Below are 23,568 nucleotides of genomic sequence, written 5' to 3'. Positions count from 1 at the left end.
TCACCATGATCTCAGTACCAGATAAGCAAGGGAGAGTAAAAAGCTGTCATGATACAATGGCAGTTTATTTCAAGCAATGTGCTAAACAGAACTTACTTGGTTACCAGGCAAGCTGGCCTCTCAAAACATATCATTCTGTGCAATGATATTTACAAATCTTTAATAAATTCATCCAGGATGGTCCAGTTCCTTTAGAAGTAAACTAAAAAAGTTTCACACTTTATTAGTTAATCCCAGTGTGCTGGAGCCACAATACTATGAGGTAACAGGCTAAGGGCTGAACCATGTGTTTGATGCCCAATCTTTACCAAAGTAGATGCAGCAAACACAGATCTAAAGTACTTTTGTGACATGTGTTTTAAATATGTAAAATCAGGGTAAATACTTTCAACATTATAAAAATTCCACCCTGACAAATATTTTGAAGTGTTGAAGTTATTTGACATTCAAATACCACAAACACTAAGCAAAAACCTGTGAGAAAAAGAAATGTAAAGCACTTACAGTTCATATAAAAATGCATATGCAACAGTAACAGAACCTACAGCAACCACAAGGATGTGGTTGTCTGAGCACAGTCAGATAGATTTTCTGTCCTCTTATCTATTAAAAGGAGTGTCTGTAACTAACACAGTGAGCTGAACTGACACACCACAGGACAAAACTGGCAAGTCACCAGGCAGAGACCAAAAGACAGACAGCTGCTGGAGATCCTTTGGCACCTACATGGAGCAATCCTGTAGTGATGAACTTCTAAGCACAATCCAAAGGCAGCTCGTGAGCATCCACAAAATACTAGACTTGCATATCTATTCTCAGCACTTTCCAAATCCCATGGTGGCTCTTGTCCTATTCCTTCTATTTGTATGTGTTCCTAATTTCTAACTTTGCCCAGTACAGTGATGCTTAGTCCAACTTTCAATCCTATTTCTGCCTAGTTAGCTAAAAGTCTACCTCCTACCTGCTTTCAACAACTACCAAACCCAGTCTCCAGCTCTAGGCTGGACTTTTAACACAAGCCTAGCACATCCCTCCACTCAGTGCAAAGGTGCTCATCTCAGTTTGTAAAACAATGGCTTAGTGTCAAGATTTATGTAGTATGGTGGGATCTTCTAACTTGCTACACCCTATACAGTGAAATCCAAAATCCAAAATACAGTATGTCTCTTGCAAATGGAATAGAAAGAAGTCTTCAGTATCAAACAATATGGAAATTCTCAGTTTCCCACCTTTTCCTTAAAATTCAAAAGTAGCTGACCCATGCAATACTAACATGCTATTTTAACAGTAAATTGGAGGATGGGAAAAAAGCAGTAGGAACAAAGTCTGCCAAATCATTTGCACTCACTGTGTCTTTGCCCAAAAAGTACTGGCAAGGGGCTAACCAAAGGAAAAGCATGCTTTTGCCAATCTAGTACTGTCACAGCAAAAATATTTGCTTTTACTTTGAATAATAGAGAGTGTCACAGTCTGGAAGAAGATGCTAAGAACAGATATGAAAATTCAGACAGCTACTGTGAACATTGTTCTTAAACCTTTTGCAACTTCCTTTCCAATATGGTAAAAGCAGTCTTTTGAATACCTTTAACCACCAATTCTGCCTAGAAAGAGTCCACATGATCTCACTGCTCGTTGAGAATGGCTCAGCGAGCCCAGACTGACCTAATTCCAGAGCAACAACCACTCAGCCCAAACATGAACTTCCCAAGGGATGGGCACATTACTCTCTGTCCCAAGCCCGAAGGCTTTTTCCCAACAAAGTTTCTCATGTATTGTAACAATCAAATCATTATATAATTTGAGTAATGCAAAAGCCCAAAAAATCAGTAATAACTGATTTTTCAAGTCTTCTCTTAAAAAGCTAATGCATTAATAGCAACACAGCTGAAGCTTCTATTCTCAGAGAATTATTTTCAAGCAAGCAGAGTCCCTTTAATCAGTGTATGACCTCTGAATGGTCCAGACATTACAACATATTCCGTCACCAATATCAAAACTACTTAATTTCTAAAATTCAATTTAAAAGGTTTTGGATTTTTACTTTCCATTAAAGAAACGCTTTCTGAATCATTTTAGGAACTGTGTTCTGCACTTAGACAAAGTGAAGCTAAGTGAAAAGTGAAGCTATTTAAATCTATTTTGTATAAAACCAGTGCTTTGATGAAAAATGATGAATAGAAGATGAATGTAAGCATGGGAGCTTATACAAATGTTGGTGAAAAGGTATTATAGATACTGTATACATACAATTTGTACAAACCCCTTGAAAAAATCCTGAAACAACAACTAGGAAAAATATATCACAGAACAGACTGGCAAATATCAAACATTTAAGAGCAAACTTTTAATTTTGCTTTTCTGTGTCTTGCAGCAAATAATCCTCAAATATCCCAGTAACCTGTAGCACTTCAGCAGGTCCATTTTAGAAATTCATATCACAGGTAAGTTTCAATGGTATAAAACAGGTCCAATTTTAATACACATTTTTTTTGAAGAAACGAATATGTAGGATTCTAATGTTATATCTTTATATAGATAGCTGTATATTTTATATAAATATATCTTTACATATATATAGCAAATTTTCTTTGTTTTTCTACTTTCTTTTCTTGGAGACTTCCCCAGTTTTCTCTTTCCAGGCTACTCAGTAATTAAAAAGGCAAAAAAACCCACAAAAACCTATGGCTGAATATCATGAAGTCATTTATAATTTTCCTAAGTCCAACAGGGAAATGTGCCTTTAAGCCTATTCACCACTGGCTCTTCTCATTACATACATACATGAAAATATCTTTCTCCGATAAACTCTTAAAACCTCTGGCTGTAAACAAGAGTTTGGATCTACAAGATTCTTAGCTTTTCAAATCTGTTGTGGTACCATTACCAGGGCAGGTGATAAGGGGCACATAAAGGGCAACAGAGAGTGAGTGGAACTTGAAGGTGCAGTGAGGACTGGAGATCTTACTAATGATCTCTCAGAGAGACAATAAAAAAGCATTTTGGACCTTGAAGCATTCTGATATAGATGACTCACAGGTATTACAGGAGCTATTCATATATCTTCAATCTGAAATCTTAACACCTTGATCACTTCAAGCGGAACACAGATTATATGGTGCTTCAGGAGATGTGCACTTCATTACCCAAAAAAACCTTTGGGATTTGTTTGTTGCTTTTTTTCAATTCCACATAGCAGATGTATTTTCAGAGCAGCAATTTATTAGACTGATGGTACTTGCCTTTGCTTACTGTAGCAATTAAATCACACTGCTAGAAAAACAAGCCAGATTTTCTCAACCGGCTTGACCTTAAGAAGGTCTCACTAGATTTTCAAGTTTTCTTGGACAACAATTCTTAGCCGTCATCCAGCACATGAGCTACTGGTCAGCATTCACCAAGAGAACTGAGACAACAAACCAAAACTCTTCTCTTTAATCAACATTTTCCCTAAAATCAAGGTTTAGCATTTTTTTTTACTTGTTTAGCAGTTTTGATTGTTTTTAAGGTAATAACAGCTTGTTTCAGTACACATGGTGGAGAGGTCAACTTTGTACTAGAAGCAAGTTTTTTATAACATCCTTTAGAAAAGCATCCTATGTTATTCAAGCACTTCAGGTGGGAGCTGTAAAGACAAAGTTAACTTCCTCCACAGTTTATTATCTTCAGAAGTATCGATTCCTAGATGAGACCATACTCACCATTCCATGAACACTGCTGACTTCTACTAGCATCTGTGATATCTCAACGAGCTTATAGGAGGGATGGAAAGATTAGGGGACAAGCAAGAGAAACAACAGGAGTAACAGGCAGTGAGGACAGAGATGCAAAACTACTTTGGAGCATTATCACCTAAAATAAGTCTCCCTTCATGAACTCTTGTGACCAGGCATCCATGTTTGTCAGTGCAATTTAATGGATACAGACCAACACATCTTTAGGCTTCAACCTCAGATCAACAAAACAGAGAAAGGATTTCTACATGACAAGCAGGTACTGCAGATCAATAGATAAACATTGACATGTATCAGCAATGTGTGTCTCACTTAAAAAAAATAATTTTTTTTCAAATAAAAGTTCAAGTTAGCAGCTTTAGGGTATTACTGGCAAAAGATGTGGTTGTCAAATAATTTGTCACACCTATAAAAGTGTGGTTAAAATAGAAATACAGCATTAGATTCCTTTGTTCATGTAAGTCAAAATACAGTGAATTGTTGAAGCAAAATTTCAGGATTGCTAGCCTCTGGAAAAATAAACAACAACACATATGTTTAAATAAGCAAGTCCCAACAAAATGTAACAGCAAGATTTTTTTATGGATGTTCTGCACATACTTACAGGTTGAGCAGACTAATAGTGCTCTCACCACAAGCTCACTGAGTAACTTCCACTTCTGCTTCACTCTGGAAGTGACAACTGGAACGAGAATCTCCGCAGGGACATAGAATTGAATCGAATAGGTCACAAAAATCCCAAAGGAGTACAGCATTTTTACGGACTGATATAACCTATTGGAAACATTTACACACATTCACGTAAGTTGCAAACTCTTCATAAAAAAATCAGCTTGCCAATGGCACTAAGCCTAAATATATATATATGTGAAAAATATTTTTTTCCCCCAGCAAACACAAATGTTACACTACAACGGCCTAAGAAACTGCAGAAGATAAGCCAACTAGAGTAAATCTTCAAGAAACGGGAAGTGCAGACACCCTTATCACTGCTACGTGTGGCTGAGTAAAAAAGTGACAAAGAATTATTCACACTACCAACAGTTTTAAATTTAGATGCAGTTTAAATCCATGCTGCATAAACTACAAGCATTTGTCATAGGTCTGCTTGCAGTCAACTGAGTGTCTTCATATGATTTTCTTTCTAAGAATGCAACTAAGGACATTATTAAAACTTTGGGTAAGGGTTTGGTTCATTTGCCATGGGGTATTGTGTGTTCACAAATGAGCAAGGGAATATTTCTCATAAACAACATTTTTCTTTTTTGCTTCAGTCCTTAAAGAGAGATTGAACTGAAGCAAAGGCAACATGCTAAGTAAGAAAAGAAAAAACAGCAGCAAGGGTAGGGAAAGAACGAGTAGGATCTTCATCTCTGTATCTCTCAAAGCCTGGCAGGGGTCACTCAAAGTGCTTCCTCTTTGAGTGTCACAGTCTCTTTCTGTACAAGTAAATAAAGTCCAGCCACGACTGCTTTTGGCCCCTTGTCCTGTGGTCAAATGGCACAACATGGCAAAATTTGTATCCATACAGCTCAGCTCTTCAGCACCACAATAGGATGCCTCCATCATCCTTCCTTCAACATTTTGAAGGATGTGTTGAACACACAGTCAGTAATGGTTTTGAACACTGGAGTGGTGAACCGCTGGTGAACTTGAATAGCCCCTTCAGCTCAGTCTTAGGTGTTTCTCATCTCACAGCTACAAGCTAGGTCATCAAGTTTTCCATTTTTTATGATACTAAAAGACTGCTAACAAACCAATAAGGGGGGTTTTTTTAGATTAACAAATACACAGAAGTAATTATTTTATATATATGTATGTATATATATATGATTCTACGATATGAGTGAAAAAAGAAAAATATGCTTCAACTAAAAATACATTTTGACTAATATGTTCTAAAATATCTGTAACAAAGGTTTGACCATCACTGTACACAACTCAGTGAAGCCCCAAAGGCATATTCAAATGGATAAAAAGACTATTATATCAATTTCTGTGGTGACATAATGGTGTAGCTAGTTTAGAAGCCACAGCTTTTGTGACATACTTCTTTTTAGAAATTTCACGGAAAAAAGAGTCACTTTTCAAAAACCTCTGCATGACTGTCCTTATTCCAGAAGCTTAGATGGATTTTAGCCGATTAAAAATAGAAAACCTGACCCGCTACCCACAATTCACCTCTAATCCTCAGGCTTCAGACCATCCCAAACCTTTACAAAAACAATTTTTAAAAGATATTCAAAAACAGGATTCAAAACTTTAAATACATAGTTGTTCAAAGTGAGTGTCTTCCTTACACTAACTAATTTTCTATAGATCTACAAGGATTAAAACCTTCCAAATTAGAAAACAATTTTTATATTGAGGTGATTTTACTAGTAATTTAATATTATACTCCAATCAGATAAAGACGGCTCCTTAGGCTACCTTTTAATAAAAATGTAAATCATTCATATGTGCTAAACCTCTTTTCAATTCTACAGTTGACATTTCATTGTACCTCTTTTAAGGGTAGAAATATTGGCAAGTACTGTAACAAAACTTGCATAACAATACAGTTAGACCAAATAGGGAATTAATTACACTAAGCTTTCATTTTAACTAGTACCATGTAAAGCCTCATTGAACTTCAATATACTACAGTGTTTGTACGGTAGTTAGCCTTTGGGATTCACTGTCAGGGAACTGTTGCACAAAGACTCACTGATGTCTTAACAAAGAACAAGTGGTGAAAAGAACCTTCATATTCAGCCTCAAGAAGATGAGAAACTAAGCAAGGGTAAAGAAGAAAATTTTTGCAATGAGGGTGGTGAGCCACTGGCACAGGTTGCCCAGAGAAGCTGTGGATGCCTTGTCCCTGGAAGCATTCAAGGCCAGGTTGGACAGAGCTTGGAGCAACCTGGTCTTGTGAAAGATGTCTCTGCTCACAGAGGGCAGTTGGAACACATGATCTTTAAAACGTCCTCTCCAACCCAAACCATTCTGTGATTTTATGAGACTCAAACCAAGGACACTACCAAGTACTAAAGCACAATTTTCCATAATCTACATTTGCAAATACTGCAGGACTTGGTTCAAACTCATGGTCACATGACAATAATTACTAAGATTCCAAGCAGTTAACTGTATGTAAAAAGAGAAATGCTACTTATGAAATAAACCAGAATTCTTTGATTCCAGAAAAGAGTTGTAAAAGATCAGCAAAAACAAGTTGAAAACTACTCTTAAAGTCCATTTTCAACATATTCTAAGTAATATATTGTGCTGAGTGATGATTTGTACCATCAAACAGAATCTAAACTAGAACTGCACTAAGTGGTTCCTCCAAAAGCACTAATCTAGCAGCATGTTTTTAAGAACATGAGCAGTCTTCTATTTAAATTAAACTTAAGCACTTAACCAGTCTAGGGCCTGTGCATGCCTTCCAGTCAATTCATCTGCAAGGACATCAAATAAAACTCAGAAAGCAGCAGAATTCTAATTTAACTTTCTTTACCAGGAAAGGCTTATTTTTAAGCAGGGGTTGTCCAGCTGGAATGAAACACATAAGCCAAGTCTCACTGCTTAGGTACATTCCAGGTTCTTTTGCATGACCATCTTCTTACAAAAACCTCCGCTGTTCCTTGGATTTCTCTAGTACAAACTGGCAACTTACTGGCTTTTTATGTGAGGACCAAATACCAAAATACTGTTCACTGGAAATTTGTTTTGTTAGCACAGTGATTGCAACCTCTTGCCCCTCAGTACTGTATCAGGTAGACCCACAGTATGGCACAGCAACAGCATCGTACATCACAACCCCTGGGTACACCCATGAGCTGCTTCTCCAAATTTTGTTTGCTGCTCTGGGGTACTATCCAGGGTAAGACAAAAACAGATGACTTTGTTAACTGTAGATATGTGCCCTGAGTAGCTTTGAGGTTATTACACTTAGAATGCCAATTTTCTACCCTTTAGAGCACCAGTTTCCATCTCTTTTATTATCTCTTTCTATGCATTAGTCCTGCAAAGCTATCAGGATAAACATCATCATCACATCTGCACTGTAGCCAAGAGCTACTTGAAAACTCACATGCGAATAGCTCTGTTAGACAGCAGGGATGCAGAATAAAGTTCATTGTGTTGCTTGCATGAGTGCAATAAAAAGTGACAGTGAGTAGCAATATTACCTTATTCCACATTCCTCTCACTCCTTGTTTTTAAGAGCACTTCTCTTAAGGCACAAATAAACTCAGAGCTATCGTTTAAAACAAACTTTTCACTAACCTTACAAACAACAAGCACTTCCATGTAATATTCGAAATAGAAGTATTTTCCCTTTCAGATGCATCACGCAGACAGAATGGATGCATTAAACATTTGAATATTCCTGGGTTTTTCTAATGTCACAGAATCAGAGAATGGTTTGGATTGGAAGGAATCTCAAAGATCATCTACTTCCAACCCCCCTGCCATGGGTAGGGTCACCTTCCACTAGATCATGTTACTCAGAGTCCCATCCAGCCTGGTCATCAACACCTCCAGGGATGGGGAATCCACAGCTTCTCTGGGCAACCTCTTCCAGTATCTCACCACCCTTATAGCAAATAATTTCTTCCTAATATCTAATCTAAACCTGCCTTCCTTTAATTTAAAGCCATTTCCTCTTGTCTTATCACTACATGCCCTTGAAAAATGTCCCTCTCCAGTGCTCTTGTAAGCCCCCTTTAGGTACTGGAAGGTGGTCTTAGGTCTCTCCAGTGCCTTCTCCGGACTGAACAGCCCCAGCTTCCTCAGCATGTCATAGGAGAGGTGCTCCAGCCCTATGATTATTTTAGGTTCTCCTCTGGCCTTGTTCCAACAGGTCAGTATCTTTCTTGTGCTAAGGACCCCAGAGCTGGATGCAGCACTCCTGGTGGGGTCTCACAAGAGCAGCGTAGAGGGAGAGGATCACCTCCCTCAACCTGCAAGCCACACTGCTTTCGGGGTAGCCCAGGACACAGCTGGCTTTCTGGGCTGTGAGCACACCTTGCCAGGTCATGTTAAGCTTTTTCTCCATAAACACCCTCTAGACTTTCTCCCCAGGGCTAGTCTCAATCCATTCTCTGACCAGCTTGTATTTATGCTTGTGATTGCCCTGCCTTGCACTTGGTCTTGCTAAACTTCTCATGTATCTATGTAGAATGAAAGAATACAAATATATACTGTGAGCAATATCTCCAAAAACCAGAATCACAGGCAAAACAGGAAAACAAAACCCCCCAAAGCTCAAAAAAACAAACCAAAAAAAATTCCCATAAAATGGAAAAAAATTGAGGGACAAATCTCAGTTTTTACAACAGTAGTATAAAAACAAAACAAGTAAACAAGCAACAGATGAAAATTCTAGCAATCAAAAAAAATTCATCCTTCAAGACCCATTTTATTATACTTTCATGTATTAAACACTGGAATCAGACAGGCACTTAAACAAAAATATTAAAAATGCATGGCTCATACTGACTCCAAGGAATGAAAAGGAAGAAAAAGTGAAAAAGAAACACCTAAAAATTAAGAACTTTCTTTACACATATTCTCCACTTTTTCAAAGAGTCAAAAATGAGTCAGCACTCAGTTCATTAAAGTAGGAGTTTTTTCCCCACATAATTTGAGATTTCACTACTTCAATAAGCTGCCACAACAGACATTGAACAAGTAGATGCAAGCACATAACCTGTAACGCATTATTTGATTAGAATGAAAACATTAAAATACTTTTCAGTTTTAATACTTGTGCACTGCTGATATGCCTAATTTTAGGCCCATCAGACATAAAAGTACTAAAAAAATTTAGAGTTATCTTTAATAGTTACAGTATATATATATCCATCCATAGACAGATACAGAACTAACAGTGCACCAGCCGAAATTGTCTTCAGTGCTTCTTTAGCATGTGACATGTGGAGCTCTCACAGCATAAAAAAAAAAAGCTAAAGAAAAATTATAATATCCTTGAGACACTGGTAAGCATAAGCTTCACTTTCCTGATAGGAAGCCATTATTATATGTTATCCATGAACTTGCACTTGAACTACAAATCCATTCAGCTTTGGTGTCTTACATCCCAGTTATTTACCTGCTGAACTAAAAAAGGGTACGATATTACCAGGATATCCAAGGTAAAAGTAGCTGTTTTCAGAACTGTGTTATAGCTGGTTGCAAACTGCATATTCTCCCCTTGAACAGTCCAGGAACTAGCTTCTGCTAGAGATGGAATAATTTATAATAAAGATCACTGATCTATCTCCATATTCAAGTCCTTTTAATACGCAAGAAATTGCTGGCTAGGACCATAGCTCTAATGTAGAAGGCACAGACACAGTACATACATTATAAGTCTGAGCATCTATCAATTATAAGCCTGACAGCACTGAGGCACGGAATAATCTTTGCAACATTCATGCCTTCTAGATTATTGCTTTTAAGTCACATACACACTTACCATTTATCTTGTGGCAGGTTTAAAGTTATGCTGCCTTTGACTTCATCCCCAAACCGCAGATATCCCAGAGTGGCTAGTGAGATATACAAGGTCATGACTATTCCCATCCCAATGTTCAGCGCCTGTGGGAAACGTGTTGTGTCCTTCATTCTGTTTTCCAATGGCAGTACCTGGGAATAGAGGGAGAATCAATTACATTTTATGTCCTAAAACTACTTTTCTCCCCTATTTCAAAGCCAATTTCCAAAATTTTGCTGGTTTTATAAATAAATAAGATTATTCTACAATAATGTTTTACAGCCTGAACAGTCACAGTGTTGTAGGTACCCAACAGAAACGTTCAATTACTGAAAAGCACTTATCTTGATTGAAAAACGGCATCAGTATGGGAATATAAAGCAATATTTATAGGTTAGAAAAACTGTCAAGAGAAACTTATGGTGTCCAGATGCTAACACGTAGGCAATATGAGTAACATGAATTTTTTTGTAACAGATTTGTTCAGAATCCAAGGATATTTCTCTTACTTCTGTTAGGTATGCCTGCATTGTCAGTATCCCATCACACACAAACCTACTGACACCCAAGCTCATGCTCAGCACTCAGCCTCAGCTCTCCCAGCAGGGAGGCTTGAGTCCATGACAATCAGAATACAGTCCCACACTCTTTTTCACTTTTCTGACACGAAATAGGGCAGGCCAGGCACACTAAGCACTGCTTTCTCTAAACATAGTGTACGTGCCTTGTGCCAGAACTATAGTCAATCTACCTTGCTGGGCTTGCCATCACTTCAAAGTGAAGACAGAGATGTTGCAACCATTACTGCATGAAGTTTGCTGGAGAGACTGCCTTTTACAGGTACTATATAACATTCAGGAAAATACACTTAGTAAGTTCCAACTTAAGTTTTTAGACACCCAGATAAAATTTCTAGGCAAGGCAGTAAAACCAAGTAACAGGTTCACATGCTGTTCTTTCCAGTTTGAATTTCATCAGCATTAGCAGATCCTGTTACAAGCTGAAGGTACATGCACGCTCCTAGATAACCACACCTTCCCTATCTCTTTCAGAGAACTGTACACTCAGATACTCAATATGGGACATAGTTCAAGATTAAAACCATTAATATAGTTACATCTAAATAAAACATCTAAGCTTCTATAATGAAGTTAGGTAATGAAGTCAATACAGTCAGTGGAATAAAGTCCCCAGTTCAGTCTGTCTTTCAGTAGACATGCTGGTTATATTTGATTAACAGCATGGTACTGTTAACTAAACAAGCTTGTCATCTCTAGTTAGCACTTATGTTAACCTAATATAGACAAAACAGTCTCAGTGCAACATGTTTGCCCTGTAAAAGCTCCTGTTTGTCACACAAAATTGCCTTTTAAATGACTCAATATCTACTATTCAATTTAAGCAAAGTGAGTTATGAAAAAAAGGATATTTCATCCACTAATTAGCAAATAAATTTATATATTTGGATTACTAGCATATTATTTTCTATAGGGCAATCATTCCTTTCCTCCTAGTCACCCACTGACATTCACTTCCTGACTTATCACTGAGTATCACTACTGCCAATCCATCCCATATTATTCTATTTCTCCTACATTAGAAATCCCAAAGAAGTAATTTTACACTTGGGAACAAAGAGGTCCCTTAAAAAATGCACATTTAGAGGCAATTTTCATTCCTATTCAATTAAAATACATTATACATCTTAACTTCTTTACATAATTTGGAGCCTCCACTGCTGATGTTTTTCCTCCAGAAAAAAAATCTGAGCTTGGACTGTAACTTGATATGGTGGGTAATGCAAAATTTAAACCAAGAAGAGTTTCAAAAATTAACTCAATTTTGAAATGACTGATGAGCAGCAGGAAAAATACAAAAGGAAATATGTGGCTACAAGTATTACTTCAGTGTGACACAGACAAAACTTGCTGATTTCTCTGAATTAATTAAGCCTCTGTGCCCGTGTAGTGCTTATCAAGTCATCTTTTGATATTTAACATCAACAACTGCCAGTTAGAGCAGAGCACACCTCAGATTCTTTTGTCCTCAGTTGCAATTAGATGGTTTTAATATATCGCTCTATTAAGAGCTTTGAAGGATGAAAATTAATGGCAATTTTTTCCTACATTGGAGTTCTCCCATTCTTGACTTCCTACTAACAGACAGCATTTGAGTCTGAACCAGTAACAGAAACTCACCAGCGTGTATCTGTTAATTCTCTGGTTATTATAAATGGAATATATTTTCTGCATAAGCTCTGCCATGTTTTACAGCTTCTGGGAACCTTAACAAGCATGAATTGCTACTCTAAGATCTAATTCCAAGCTACATTATCTCTGCAGAGCTGTAATGGCAACTGCTCATACAGCAGATATCAGGAGTCTCTTAGTAAGTTCACTGGCCCACAGGTTTGATTTCCAGAGTCTCCGGTATTCATTTCATACACTCTTAGCAGAAGGAGGACTGTGAACTCAGATACACATGCTGATCATGGAAGAAATCTCACGTTTTTCCACCATGACTGCTGGCCAGAAAGGAATCCTTGAGACTGCCTGCCTCTCTGAACTTACAAAAGTAATCCATGGGTGACTAATTAATAGGGGAAAAAATTTCCTGTGGTTTCACAGTCAGAGGGAGCTAAACTCAAAGACTATAAGAATGTTCATTATAATGGACCTTTTGGAACAGGTCCATAAGAGGGCCACAAAAATGATCAGATGGATGGAGTACCTCTCCTACAAAGACAGGCTGAGAGAGCTAGGGCTGTTCAGCGTGGAGCACACAAGGTTCCAGGGTGACCTTATTGCAGCCCTTCAATACTTATAGGGGGTCTGTAAGAAAGATAGGGATAGACTTTTTACCAGTCCAAGTATTTACCCGCCGCTGACAAGTCCACCACTAAACCATGTCCCCAAGTGCCACATTTGCACGTCTTTTCAATATCTCCAGGGATGGTGACTCCACCACTTCCATGGGATACCTCTTTCAGTGCTTGACAACCCTTCCCGTGAAGAAATTTGTCCTAATATCCAGTTCAAAACTCCCCTGGATCAACTTGAGACTGCTTCCCCTTGTCCTGACCCTTATTACCTGGGAGCAGAGGCTGACCCCTACCTGCCTACAACCTCCTTTCAGGTAGTTGTAGAGAGCCAGAAGGTCTCCCCTGAATTTCTCTTTTTCCAGGCTAACCAGCCCCAGCTACCTCAGATGGTTTTCTTAAGACTTGTGCTCCACGCCCTTCCCCAGTTCCATTGCCCTTCTCTGGACATGCTCCAGCACCTCAATGTCTTTCTTGTTGTGTCGGGCCTAAAACCAAACACAGGATTCGAGGTGTGGCCTCACCAGTGCCAAGTACAGGGGGGACGATCACTGTCCTGGTCCTGCTGGCCACACTATTGCTGATTCAGGCCAGGATGCCATTGGCCTTCTTGGCCACCTGGGCACACTGCTGGCTCATGTTCACCCACTGTTGACCAGCACTCCCAGGTTCTTCTCCACTGGGCAGCTTCCAGCACCCTTCCCCCAGCCTGTAGCACTGTCTGGGATTGTTGTGACCCAAATGCACGACTTGGCACTTGGCCTTGTTGAACCTTGTACAGCTGGCCTCAGCCCATCGATCCAGCCTGTCCAGATCCCTCTGCAAAGCCTTCCTACCCTCCACCAGATCAACACTTCCACCCAGCTCAGTGTCATCTGTGAACTTGCTGAGGGTGGACTCGATGCCCCTGTCCTGATCACCATGGCCTCCAACCGTCACATCACCAGTCCTTCTCAGTTCACAAACTGCAGGTCCAGCAGGCACCTCCCCTGGTTGGCTCACTCACCAGCTGTGCCAGAAAGTTCTCTTCCACGCACTCCAGGAACTTCCTAGACAGTTTCTTGTCTGCTATATTGTATTTCCAACAGACATCTGATAAGTTGAAATCCCCCATGAGAACAAGGGCCAGCGACCATGAGACTTCTCCCAGTTGCTTACAGAATATTTCATCTGCCTCTTTATCCTGGTTGAGTGGCACATAACAGACTCCAAACAGGATATCTGCCTTTTTAATCTTTTCCCGTTTTAACAAACTTCTTTTTACAGGCTGACAATATTATCATACAATTGTCTATCTGAAACTTAGTCCATAAATGAAAATAAAGAACCAGTGACACATACTATGTTTAATATGTTTTGACTCCAAAGGAAGCATTCAATTTTTTTTTAATTTCTACCTATACTGCGATTTTTTTATTAGCATTTCAACGTAGTCAATTTGAACACTTGCATTTCTCCAAGAAAAAAGACTTTATTAAAAGAAAATTAAAAAACTATTTTAAACCATTATTGGACAATTTTCTTAAGCATACTAACTCTTGTTTTTAAACTAACCATTAAACCAAGTTTAGTCATTAAACACAATATCATTTCCTGCACACTAATGAGTAGGTAAGAATAAAACTTACTCATCTAAATGTGTGTTCTCATATCACCAACCTCACTTTAACATTACAACCTTCATTTATTCTGAATTTAAGGAAAAGACACACTAAAAAAATATAGGATAATATCACTAGTGAGACACATTAACATATTTAGATCTTGAAATTATATTTAAAGATACTAATTTATCCCTGCTTATCTGTGAATTATTATCAACACTAGATCTGCCTCCAGAGTGAACAGATGACGATGCTAATGTAGCCTTTCCTGCATCACTCAGTACAGGCAAGAGTGTCCCTTCCCAGCCTCAGCACAAGCCTTCCCAGATTCAGGTACTCTCTCTGCATAGCAGTAGACATTACAAGACAGTTGCTGTCACTGCAGAAGGTGCTTCCCTTGGTAGAAATGATGCCCAAAGTAATTATGTGAAGAATTGGAGCCACGTTTTATACAGTATTCAGTACCACCTATTCCAGACAAGATGAAAAGTTCTGCACCTCGCTGAATTAACACGAAGTCAAGTAACAATCAATTTATATATATTGTATATTTATATATATTGTATATTATACAAACTCTCTGCTCCCTAAGCTGCTAAATTCCATCAGGATCCAACGGATCAGTGAAGTGTTCACAAGGAGACAGAGGCTGACAGGAGATATGGTGTGAGCCAGTGCTTGTTCTGACACTGTGTCACTGTTGGGCAGCTGCTGGATAGATTTTCACGTAAAATTTCTTTCCAGTCCCTGCACAATCATTCTGTGATGACTTCAGAAAACCTAACATTTTATCTGAATGCAAAAGATATAAGGTTCTTTTCACAAATGCTTTTTAGTTTTGGTTTGATTACTTCCCTTCTGGAACACTGAAGCTGAACATGCTTTCTTGCCCTTTTTTCTAGAGCCAGAAATTAATTTCACTCTTCAATTCTTTTAAATTATTTTCTTAAAAAGGTAACACCTTACCCAGACAACTGAATAGCTTTGGAAAAAAAACATTCACACCTCTGATTCTTTCTCTCTGTCCAATATTGCATCATAACACCTCCCAAAAGGGATATTGCATCAACTCAGTATGAGACACCAAGGCTTTGCTGTTGCTCTGTGCTTGTTCAAACACCCATTTCTGCTACAGCAGGCAGTATCATTCATCTAGTCCAATACCTCCCACACTCTTCAGATCTATAAGTACATACACAACCACTGCACAACCTAGTGATGGGAGATACTAAGGTCAGGAGAAACTTTGGGGAACAGTCTTCCATCCCAAGCAAGGTCTCTGGAGGCAGAATGATGCAGGCAAGAGAACTGGAAGATGAGCTGAGATTCAGAGTTTCAAATATTATTTTTTTTAACCTTTTTTTTTTTTTTAAATGGGTCACTTCCATGCTTCTTATTTCCATGCTATGTGTCCTTCAAGCTCTTTCTCCCTCATTTCACACTAGTCCCTGTCATAGCCCCAAATACCTATGAAATCAGGTATTTTAGACAACATCGATCCTTTCCATAATTTCTCATTTTCTATCATTGTTTTCTCTCCTCACTGAATAAATTCTCTATCATTTTTCTCCGTCACTTGCTTTGCAGAGCTTTTCCTATAATTTTTGAGACATTTGCACATGTCACTACCATTGTCTTCCCTGAAACTTAATACTTGGTTCGTTTAGTTACAATCAACCTTTGGTTTCTTAAAATTACAAAACAAGCATAATCCATCTTACTTTCATCCACAAATAAATTCAAAAGTACCCATCATTTACTGGCAAAGAAGCACAACTGAATCTTTGAAATAACCTGGCTAATATGCTATCATCCATTATGCAAACTGTTTTCCCTTTCATTTCAAGCTCCATGAAGTAGGTATAAACATCCCCAATAATACCACTGTCTCCCCATCCCTTGCCTTGAATATCCTGCTACACTCAGTCTTTTCTGCAACTAAGCTGCAGGGGACTGCCTAATACTGATTAGAAATCTCTACTGTATGTTTTATATGACTGGAGCAAAAAAAACCTCACAAGAGAACTCAACCTGCAGGTGATCAGGTAAACTGTGATTTAATACTCATGGCCAATCTTGTAATGGATAATTTAACAGCAGACACACTTAGTGTTTAAATACATATGGTTATCTTTCCCTTTCTCAGGAAATACCACTAAACGGCAAGAATGAAGCAATCCTCCATCCCTGCCACTTTTAAAATATGTATTTCAGGCAGAAGAGACAGCTATACAAAAGATTTTATTAGTTTAAGCTAGAGACAACTCAAGAGTTTTGGAAAATTGAACCCAATATATTTATCAATTTACCCATGGGAAAAAAATCCATCTATAATCATGTCCTACAGCAACAAGATAAAGCTCTATTCAGTCAAAGCAAAAAAGCTGAGGAAGCTGATACTGAAGGTATTCAAAGTATGTAAACATAAATTCTACTATCTAACCTCCAAAGACAAAATATTAAATCCTCAGGAAACCAATGGAGCCCAGGTCTGGCCCATTCTTTCTTGTCTGCAGAAGGTACCAATGAATTCATTTGTTCACTGAAAGGTGGATTTACAACCATACAACGTACCAGGGGACTGTCTGCAGCAGAAGTATGGTTTCTCCAAGTAAAATAATAATCATAACATGCACCAATATTACATTGCTATTCTTTGTTTGCCTGTCCTCTTGCACTGCATGAGACAGAAAAAGTCTCATGCGATATTGTGAGCAACAGGCTTTTATGCACTTTTGGATATGTTTTTAAAGCTCACTCTCTTTAGGAAGATACAGAACATCACTGTTTGGAAGACGTACAATAAACAATCTAATTCTCCTTAACAGTTCTCTCATGACTGCAAATAAAAAGGCAACTACTATTACCCAAGGAAAGATGCAAGCCAAATGGTGACCATACATCAATTTTTATAGTAAAAGTTTTATATGAAATAAATAAATCCAGAAGACAAATTCTCACTACAGAACACTACCTTCTGAAATCTGTTGAGAAATTTCAATCTCTCCAAAAATCAATCTCCTCAGATTCCAGCAAAGCAGCTTCCTACCTGTTTCACCAGAAAAAAGAACTATTCATATACCCAAAAAAACAAAACCCATTCTATTTGCCTCTTCTGATGGCCTTGATTTAACAATGCTTGCAGGAATTGTATAAATCCTACTTCACTTGTCATCTAAACCTTGCATTTTCTACAGAGGTTCTTTTTTCTTTTTCCCTTTTTATGCTTAAGAGCCTGTTTATCACTTCATTGTGACATTTCGTTAATCTTTAGCTTCCTCTGAAATTTAACAGAAGCTCTGCAAGTTTGTGTACTATCATGTCTTATTTGACTTTATTCGTGCATGAAATCAAAAATACTCCTCTCCAACGCAAACTGAAAATGAAAAAGCAGCATCTTTTTTCAGTCACTAATACTTTTTAAGTATTTGTCCTGTCAAAATCACTGAAGTGTTATTTGCTTTGCTGCCCTTTACAATAATATGCAATTTTATCCAGCAAAAGATATGTCAATAGAAAATATTAATCAGCCTACAGACCATACAATACTATATTCTAATATGTCCACTATAAATTACACTTCTGTCAAAATTTCTACCAGTTAAGTGCTAAAAGAAAATATTACTTAGAAACACAAACATTGCTGGAGGCTATGTTTCAATCTACTGCAATAATAAATAAAGGTATAGTATATGATCATGTATTTCTGGACTCCTTCTGGCTCAAGAGTTAAAAATTAGTATTTTCAGCCATAAAATAATTATTTTTCAACTGTCTCCATGATGTTTGATCCAGTAGACTTAACTTAAAAAATAAATATGTTGGCAAAATATTTAAGAGGTAAACCAGAACTTAAACTTTATTTATTGTTATGTTTAGACACACATATGCACATATGCTGCAATGCTACCTTCTGAAAGGCTGCAGAGAATCTATTATAGATGATAAAGATGCTGCCAATTAAACGGCAGACATGAAAATCTAAAACCAAGGATGCAAGTCTTTATTCTAGCTAGCTGCTCCCTCCAGGAAAAGTCACTAATGTTCCTGCATCTTCAGAGCTATATTCAAAAGGTTTGTCACATACTGAAGACTCATATTTCCATATTACTTAGACAATTCCATACACGGTAGAGAAGTACTCAGTCAGAACATATCAGAAAGGAAATCTTGCCTCAGACCATTACAAGTAAGTTTAACATAGCAGAATATCCTCAGAGAACTCCCACCTTTCACATTTTGAGGATACAAGCCTTTGCATCATCTCAAAAGAACACCAATGAAATGATACATCCTGGGCCAAGTAGATGATGAGTCAAGAAAATTTAGATGATGTCATGTTACCTGTTAAATGTCTGCTTCTATCAAATCCAGTCTGGTCTTAAGGACTACAGAAGCCTGCCATTGGGTTTCTTTTTTTATTTTTTAAAGGATAATATTAATCTGGCAAAAGAGTTTTTGACAATGAGAGGCTTTTATCTCAAAGCCACAGGCCTAACAAGCTCATCTGCATTACTTTCAAAATCCAAATAACGACATTTTAAAATTATAATCCACTTAGTTTTCTCTTTTTAAATCTTCTGGAATTGGTTAGCTGCTGCCTAATGTGATTCCAGAGCCTGTCTTTTGGTATACAAATACCACCATATCTTCTACTGCAAAGCTCTGATATCCAAGTTCAAAAGCAGTCTGAATAGACATTTTCAAGTAATAGGCTAAAATATAAGAACTCTTATTTTCCAAACCTGAAATTAATGTTGGGAAGTAATGTTTTCTCTTCACTAAGCTAATCTGTCTGCAGTACTCAACAGTACTGCAGTACAGGGGGAAAAAAAAGTCATACTCAATTGTACAAACAGTAGTTAACTTAGCATATTTATATGTAATGGAGAAGGAAAATCATATTTCCTGTGTAAATGTTATGAATCTATTTCATCCTCCTCCCCTCTGAAGCTTATTATAAAATATGACTTCCACATTTGGATTTGATTTTTTAAATCTAGGACAGAAAAGCTAGTCAGACTTTTGCTGCAAAATATTTATTGAGTGTAACTGCTATTACATAAGCACAACATTATGCAAAACTATTACCTCCACATGGTAATGCTACAGACAGATTCAAGCCTGAAGGCTTTGGTTTTACACTTCTAAAAAGTGTGTTCAAGAGGCTTAACTACATTTAGGGCACACTCAGTCTGAAGTTACTTTTAGTTCAGTAACAAAAATTTCACATTCGTTATAAAACCAGGCCTCCTCACCTTTGGAATATGAAAGAGGAACTCAAACGTGGTTCTTACAAAATAATGTTACGTGTTCCATGAAAAGACACATTCACTGCATTCCATCACCTGCAGCTGCTGTATTCAGTAAGTAGCATTGGTACTCTATTCTGTGGCCTGAACACCAGCCCCACGACCTGCCAGGCAGCATCATCTGGCACAGAGAACCCATAGCCAGAGAGAAGCAAAAGCACAGAGGGAAAGAAGCAGCCACAGAACCTCTCATCCCCAGCAGAGTCCTGTATTCAAAAAGGTCCACTCAGGGCTAAATATACATTTTCTCCATCTCCTAATCAACATACTGCCTTCTGAACCAAAATCTTCACTTTAAAGCTTAAAAAAACCCAAGTATCTTAAGCGGTTTGTTGTATCCATTTTAGAGTACTGCACTTCTTCTGTTGCCACTACTGTTCCACAAACTGAACTGATGTCAGAAGTCCATATGATTTTCATAAGGTCACCCTGATGATCTTACAATCTTAAAAGTGCTGGAATTCCAAAACAGTTCTCAACACTGTGAATGATAACCACCAGACTGACAGTACTGAGCTTTCAGCTGCTGTCAAGGGATCACTGGGTGCCCCTGCTGCCAACTTGTCCTCTTTCCACACAGTAATGACTACCACCCAGCTGCCAAGACATCCACAATTTGCAGCAGGAACCTTTTACCAATGTGCAGTAACCCCATTTTTACAGACAACTCAAAAAGGGAGCAAAGAAATAAATAGCACAAGAAACCCATTGTAGAACTCTTTAATCCTGTTACAAGTATCACTGAGAGTTTAGCATGAATTAACATTAATCAGCTCTTTGATAGCACTAACCTTATTCCTTATTCCAGCAGTTGTAGCAATAAGCAAACAACTTGCCTGGACTTTAGCAAAATCACAAAACTGTTCAAATCTGCCATCAAATAAGAGATTAGACTGATCTCACAGGCAGACATTGACAGCTCAATTCATCATCATAATATCATCAATTCATTATATCAGTTGCTTTTATTTTAATGAAAAATATCTCAAAATAGTTTTATAACACTGGCTGATGAAATGTTTAACTAGCTTTTAGTATTTCACAAGTACTAGTTTCTAGGCACTGCCTTGATTTCTTTGAGATTCTATATTTCAATTTTAAAGAGTCTACCTTTCCTCCTTTGAGTTATTACAGACTCAAATCAGTAAACTTGAGGTTCTTAAAGTTTATTTATCTAGGGATCAATGATAGCTAAAGCAACAATATTCTAAATTGCTTCCATACTGCTGATTTCCTTATTATACAGGGACAGCTAATCAGTCCTAAGCTAATAACAAAGTTTAACCAAAACTCATGTTCATACACTCACCATCTATAAGAGAAACATGGTCTCAGAAGATCAAGAAGAAAATTTTACTATGAATCAGCTGAATCATTGCAGCGTCCCAAAACATGTTCCCTAGAGTGAACAGGACTTTAGTCTCCTCTGTTTTATTAGTCTCACTAATTTTATTAGTTACTAATGAACTATAGTCATATTTGAAGTGATGACAAGTGTTAAACTAAAAGGAAAAAGATCAATATATAAGAAGCTTTTTGGAACAATGGGATGGAAAAAAGATCTGTGCTAGAGTACTTCCCCTGTTATTTGCTTCAAAGAAACCAGACAGGCATGTTTCCACACTGAACATGCATTATGAACTGCCACTGGCTTTCTGGCAACATTACCCTCTCTTCTGCTAATAAAACCAAAATCAATTATGTATCTTTGAAAATAAATCTTCCCAACTGCTATGGCTCAAGCGCCTTGCTTTGTACTGTGTCTTTATAGATCATTTATTCTTCTACTTGAGTTGTTCATCATTAAATACTCTTAGCAGGAAAGACTATTCTAAACATAATAATGGCGGTAAAAAACTCACACTGAGGAAACTTTTCCTCTCTTGTCACGTTCTGCTTTAGATGACTCAACCAGCCCAAAAAATTCAGAATTTCATTTACTGTCCCTTTTCATAACATCCAATCATCTGGCAGCTCTCAGATGAGAATTAGCATAAGGCATGTTCAGAATCAAGGAATGGGAAAAATGAGACCTCATAACTGCTTCAGGCCAATCTATTGCATAAAATTAATCAATCATAATCCTCTTCTGATAAAATTAAGACCTTAAGGTTTCTGTTCATAATGCCATGATCAGACAGCTTCCCAATAATATGTGTTATTTGCAAGACATTCCAGAACAAAATCTAAAATCAAGTCTCTAACTACAAGAACAAGATTATTTTGAGTGCCTGCAGTCAGAGAAAGTAGACTAAAGAGCCAATCTAATTAAATGGTGGGGTTTTTTTTCCTTAACAGAACAACTTAACCACAGATATAGAAATGACAATAAATAAGACACAGGGTAACAAGTTGTCACACATTAGCTACATACAACAGGTCTATGATGGTAACTTACGGAGCTGTAATAACTAGTTATCAATTAAATCAATCACCAAGAATTGTATGAAATATTAATTATGTAAAGAGGAAATGTCTGTCTTGCTTTACTTCACTCATCTTTTTTTTATTTCATGCTTCAACAACTTTGTTTAGTTCCGATTATCCAAACCCATAAAATAATATTTTCCTTCAAATCTTCTCTATGATGCCTGCAAGCAGAGCATAAGTGTGCACAACAAATATTCTGCATGTCCAAAATATCCCTGAGAAGCAGAGGCATCTTAATATCATTCTGCATATAAGGAAGAAACATTAAGTTCCAGATTTTCACTCTACACCAATTTTAATTTGTAAAGGTAGCCATGTTCTTCTAATGGTCCTGTGTAATGTAAACACACACATACAATGTGTATCAAACCATAATGAACATAAACATTTAATTAGTTTGTAAACAGCAGTATTTTTGTGCTTTAAAGGTACATATAGAATGAACTCTCTTGAATAAAAGATAGAAAAAAATCAGGAGTTCTAAAGATGTCATTAGTAACAACCAGGGATTCAATCAAGCAAATGCTCTGGGCAGTTCTTCAGAAGTTTCGAAAGTCTGCTGCTGATGTAAATTTAAGGAGCTCTCTAATGTGGGATCTAATGTGCCAGAAAATAATTACCATAAATCAATTCCCTACCTATAATTCAATAAACTACTGCTACCAAATGATAAGCCTTCCCCACTTTCCTGAGGCTCACAGGACTCTCATTTGGGATTCCCTGGCTACAAATGCACACCTGTGTGCTACGCAGCACATGGGCAAATCAAATACAACTGGGACATGTATCAGACTTACTGTACGTAACACACACAGTAGGTGAAGTCCATCACAGACAGACTATATAACTACCTTGCATAGTCCAATCTGCCTGTTTCATTGAGCATGGGTTTTTTTGCCCAAGATCCATAGGCATCAAACAATCTCAGACAAACAGCTGATTTCTTATGATGAAAGTTCTGGATGACGAAATGAAAGATATCCAGACACAGTCAGATAAAGCCCCACATCTGTCAGTTCACACCTGAGAAACAGTGAACACTTTGAAAACACTCTCTTGCACCACAATAGGAGTTAAAAGGTTTTCCTATTCAGCTCTTCTGCCACTGATAACACAGCATCGAGGTAAAATAATCTAAGTCAGAGCTGACAACTCGAGAAAAGAAAACAGACTTGAAAATCTCCTATGTTAT

General features: G+C 37.6%; 1 protein-coding gene across 1 annotated transcript in view; it reads right to left on the bottom strand.

Annotated features, from left to right (window-relative positions):
- Positions 1-23,568, bottom strand: part of SLC36A4 (solute carrier family 36 member 4) — a 91,819-nt gene that overhangs the window by 42,114 nt on the left and 26,137 nt on the right. Inside the window, exons 9-10 of the mRNA XM_032680348.1 lie at positions 10,195-10,364; positions 4,336-4,505 (exon numbers count right to left, since the gene is read on the bottom strand). Of these exons, the coding sequence (XP_032536239.1) occupies positions 4,336-4,505; positions 10,195-10,364 (340 nt within the window). The remainder of the gene's footprint in view (positions 1-4,335; positions 4,506-10,194; positions 10,365-23,568) is intronic.

This window comes from Chiroxiphia lanceolata, chromosome 2 (assembly GCF_009829145.1).
Source record: "Chiroxiphia lanceolata isolate bChiLan1 chromosome 2, bChiLan1.pri, whole genome shotgun sequence".
NCBI lineage: Eukaryota > Metazoa > Chordata > Aves > Passeriformes > Pipridae > Chiroxiphia > Chiroxiphia lanceolata.
This window is presented reverse-complemented; position numbering and strand designations above follow the sequence as displayed.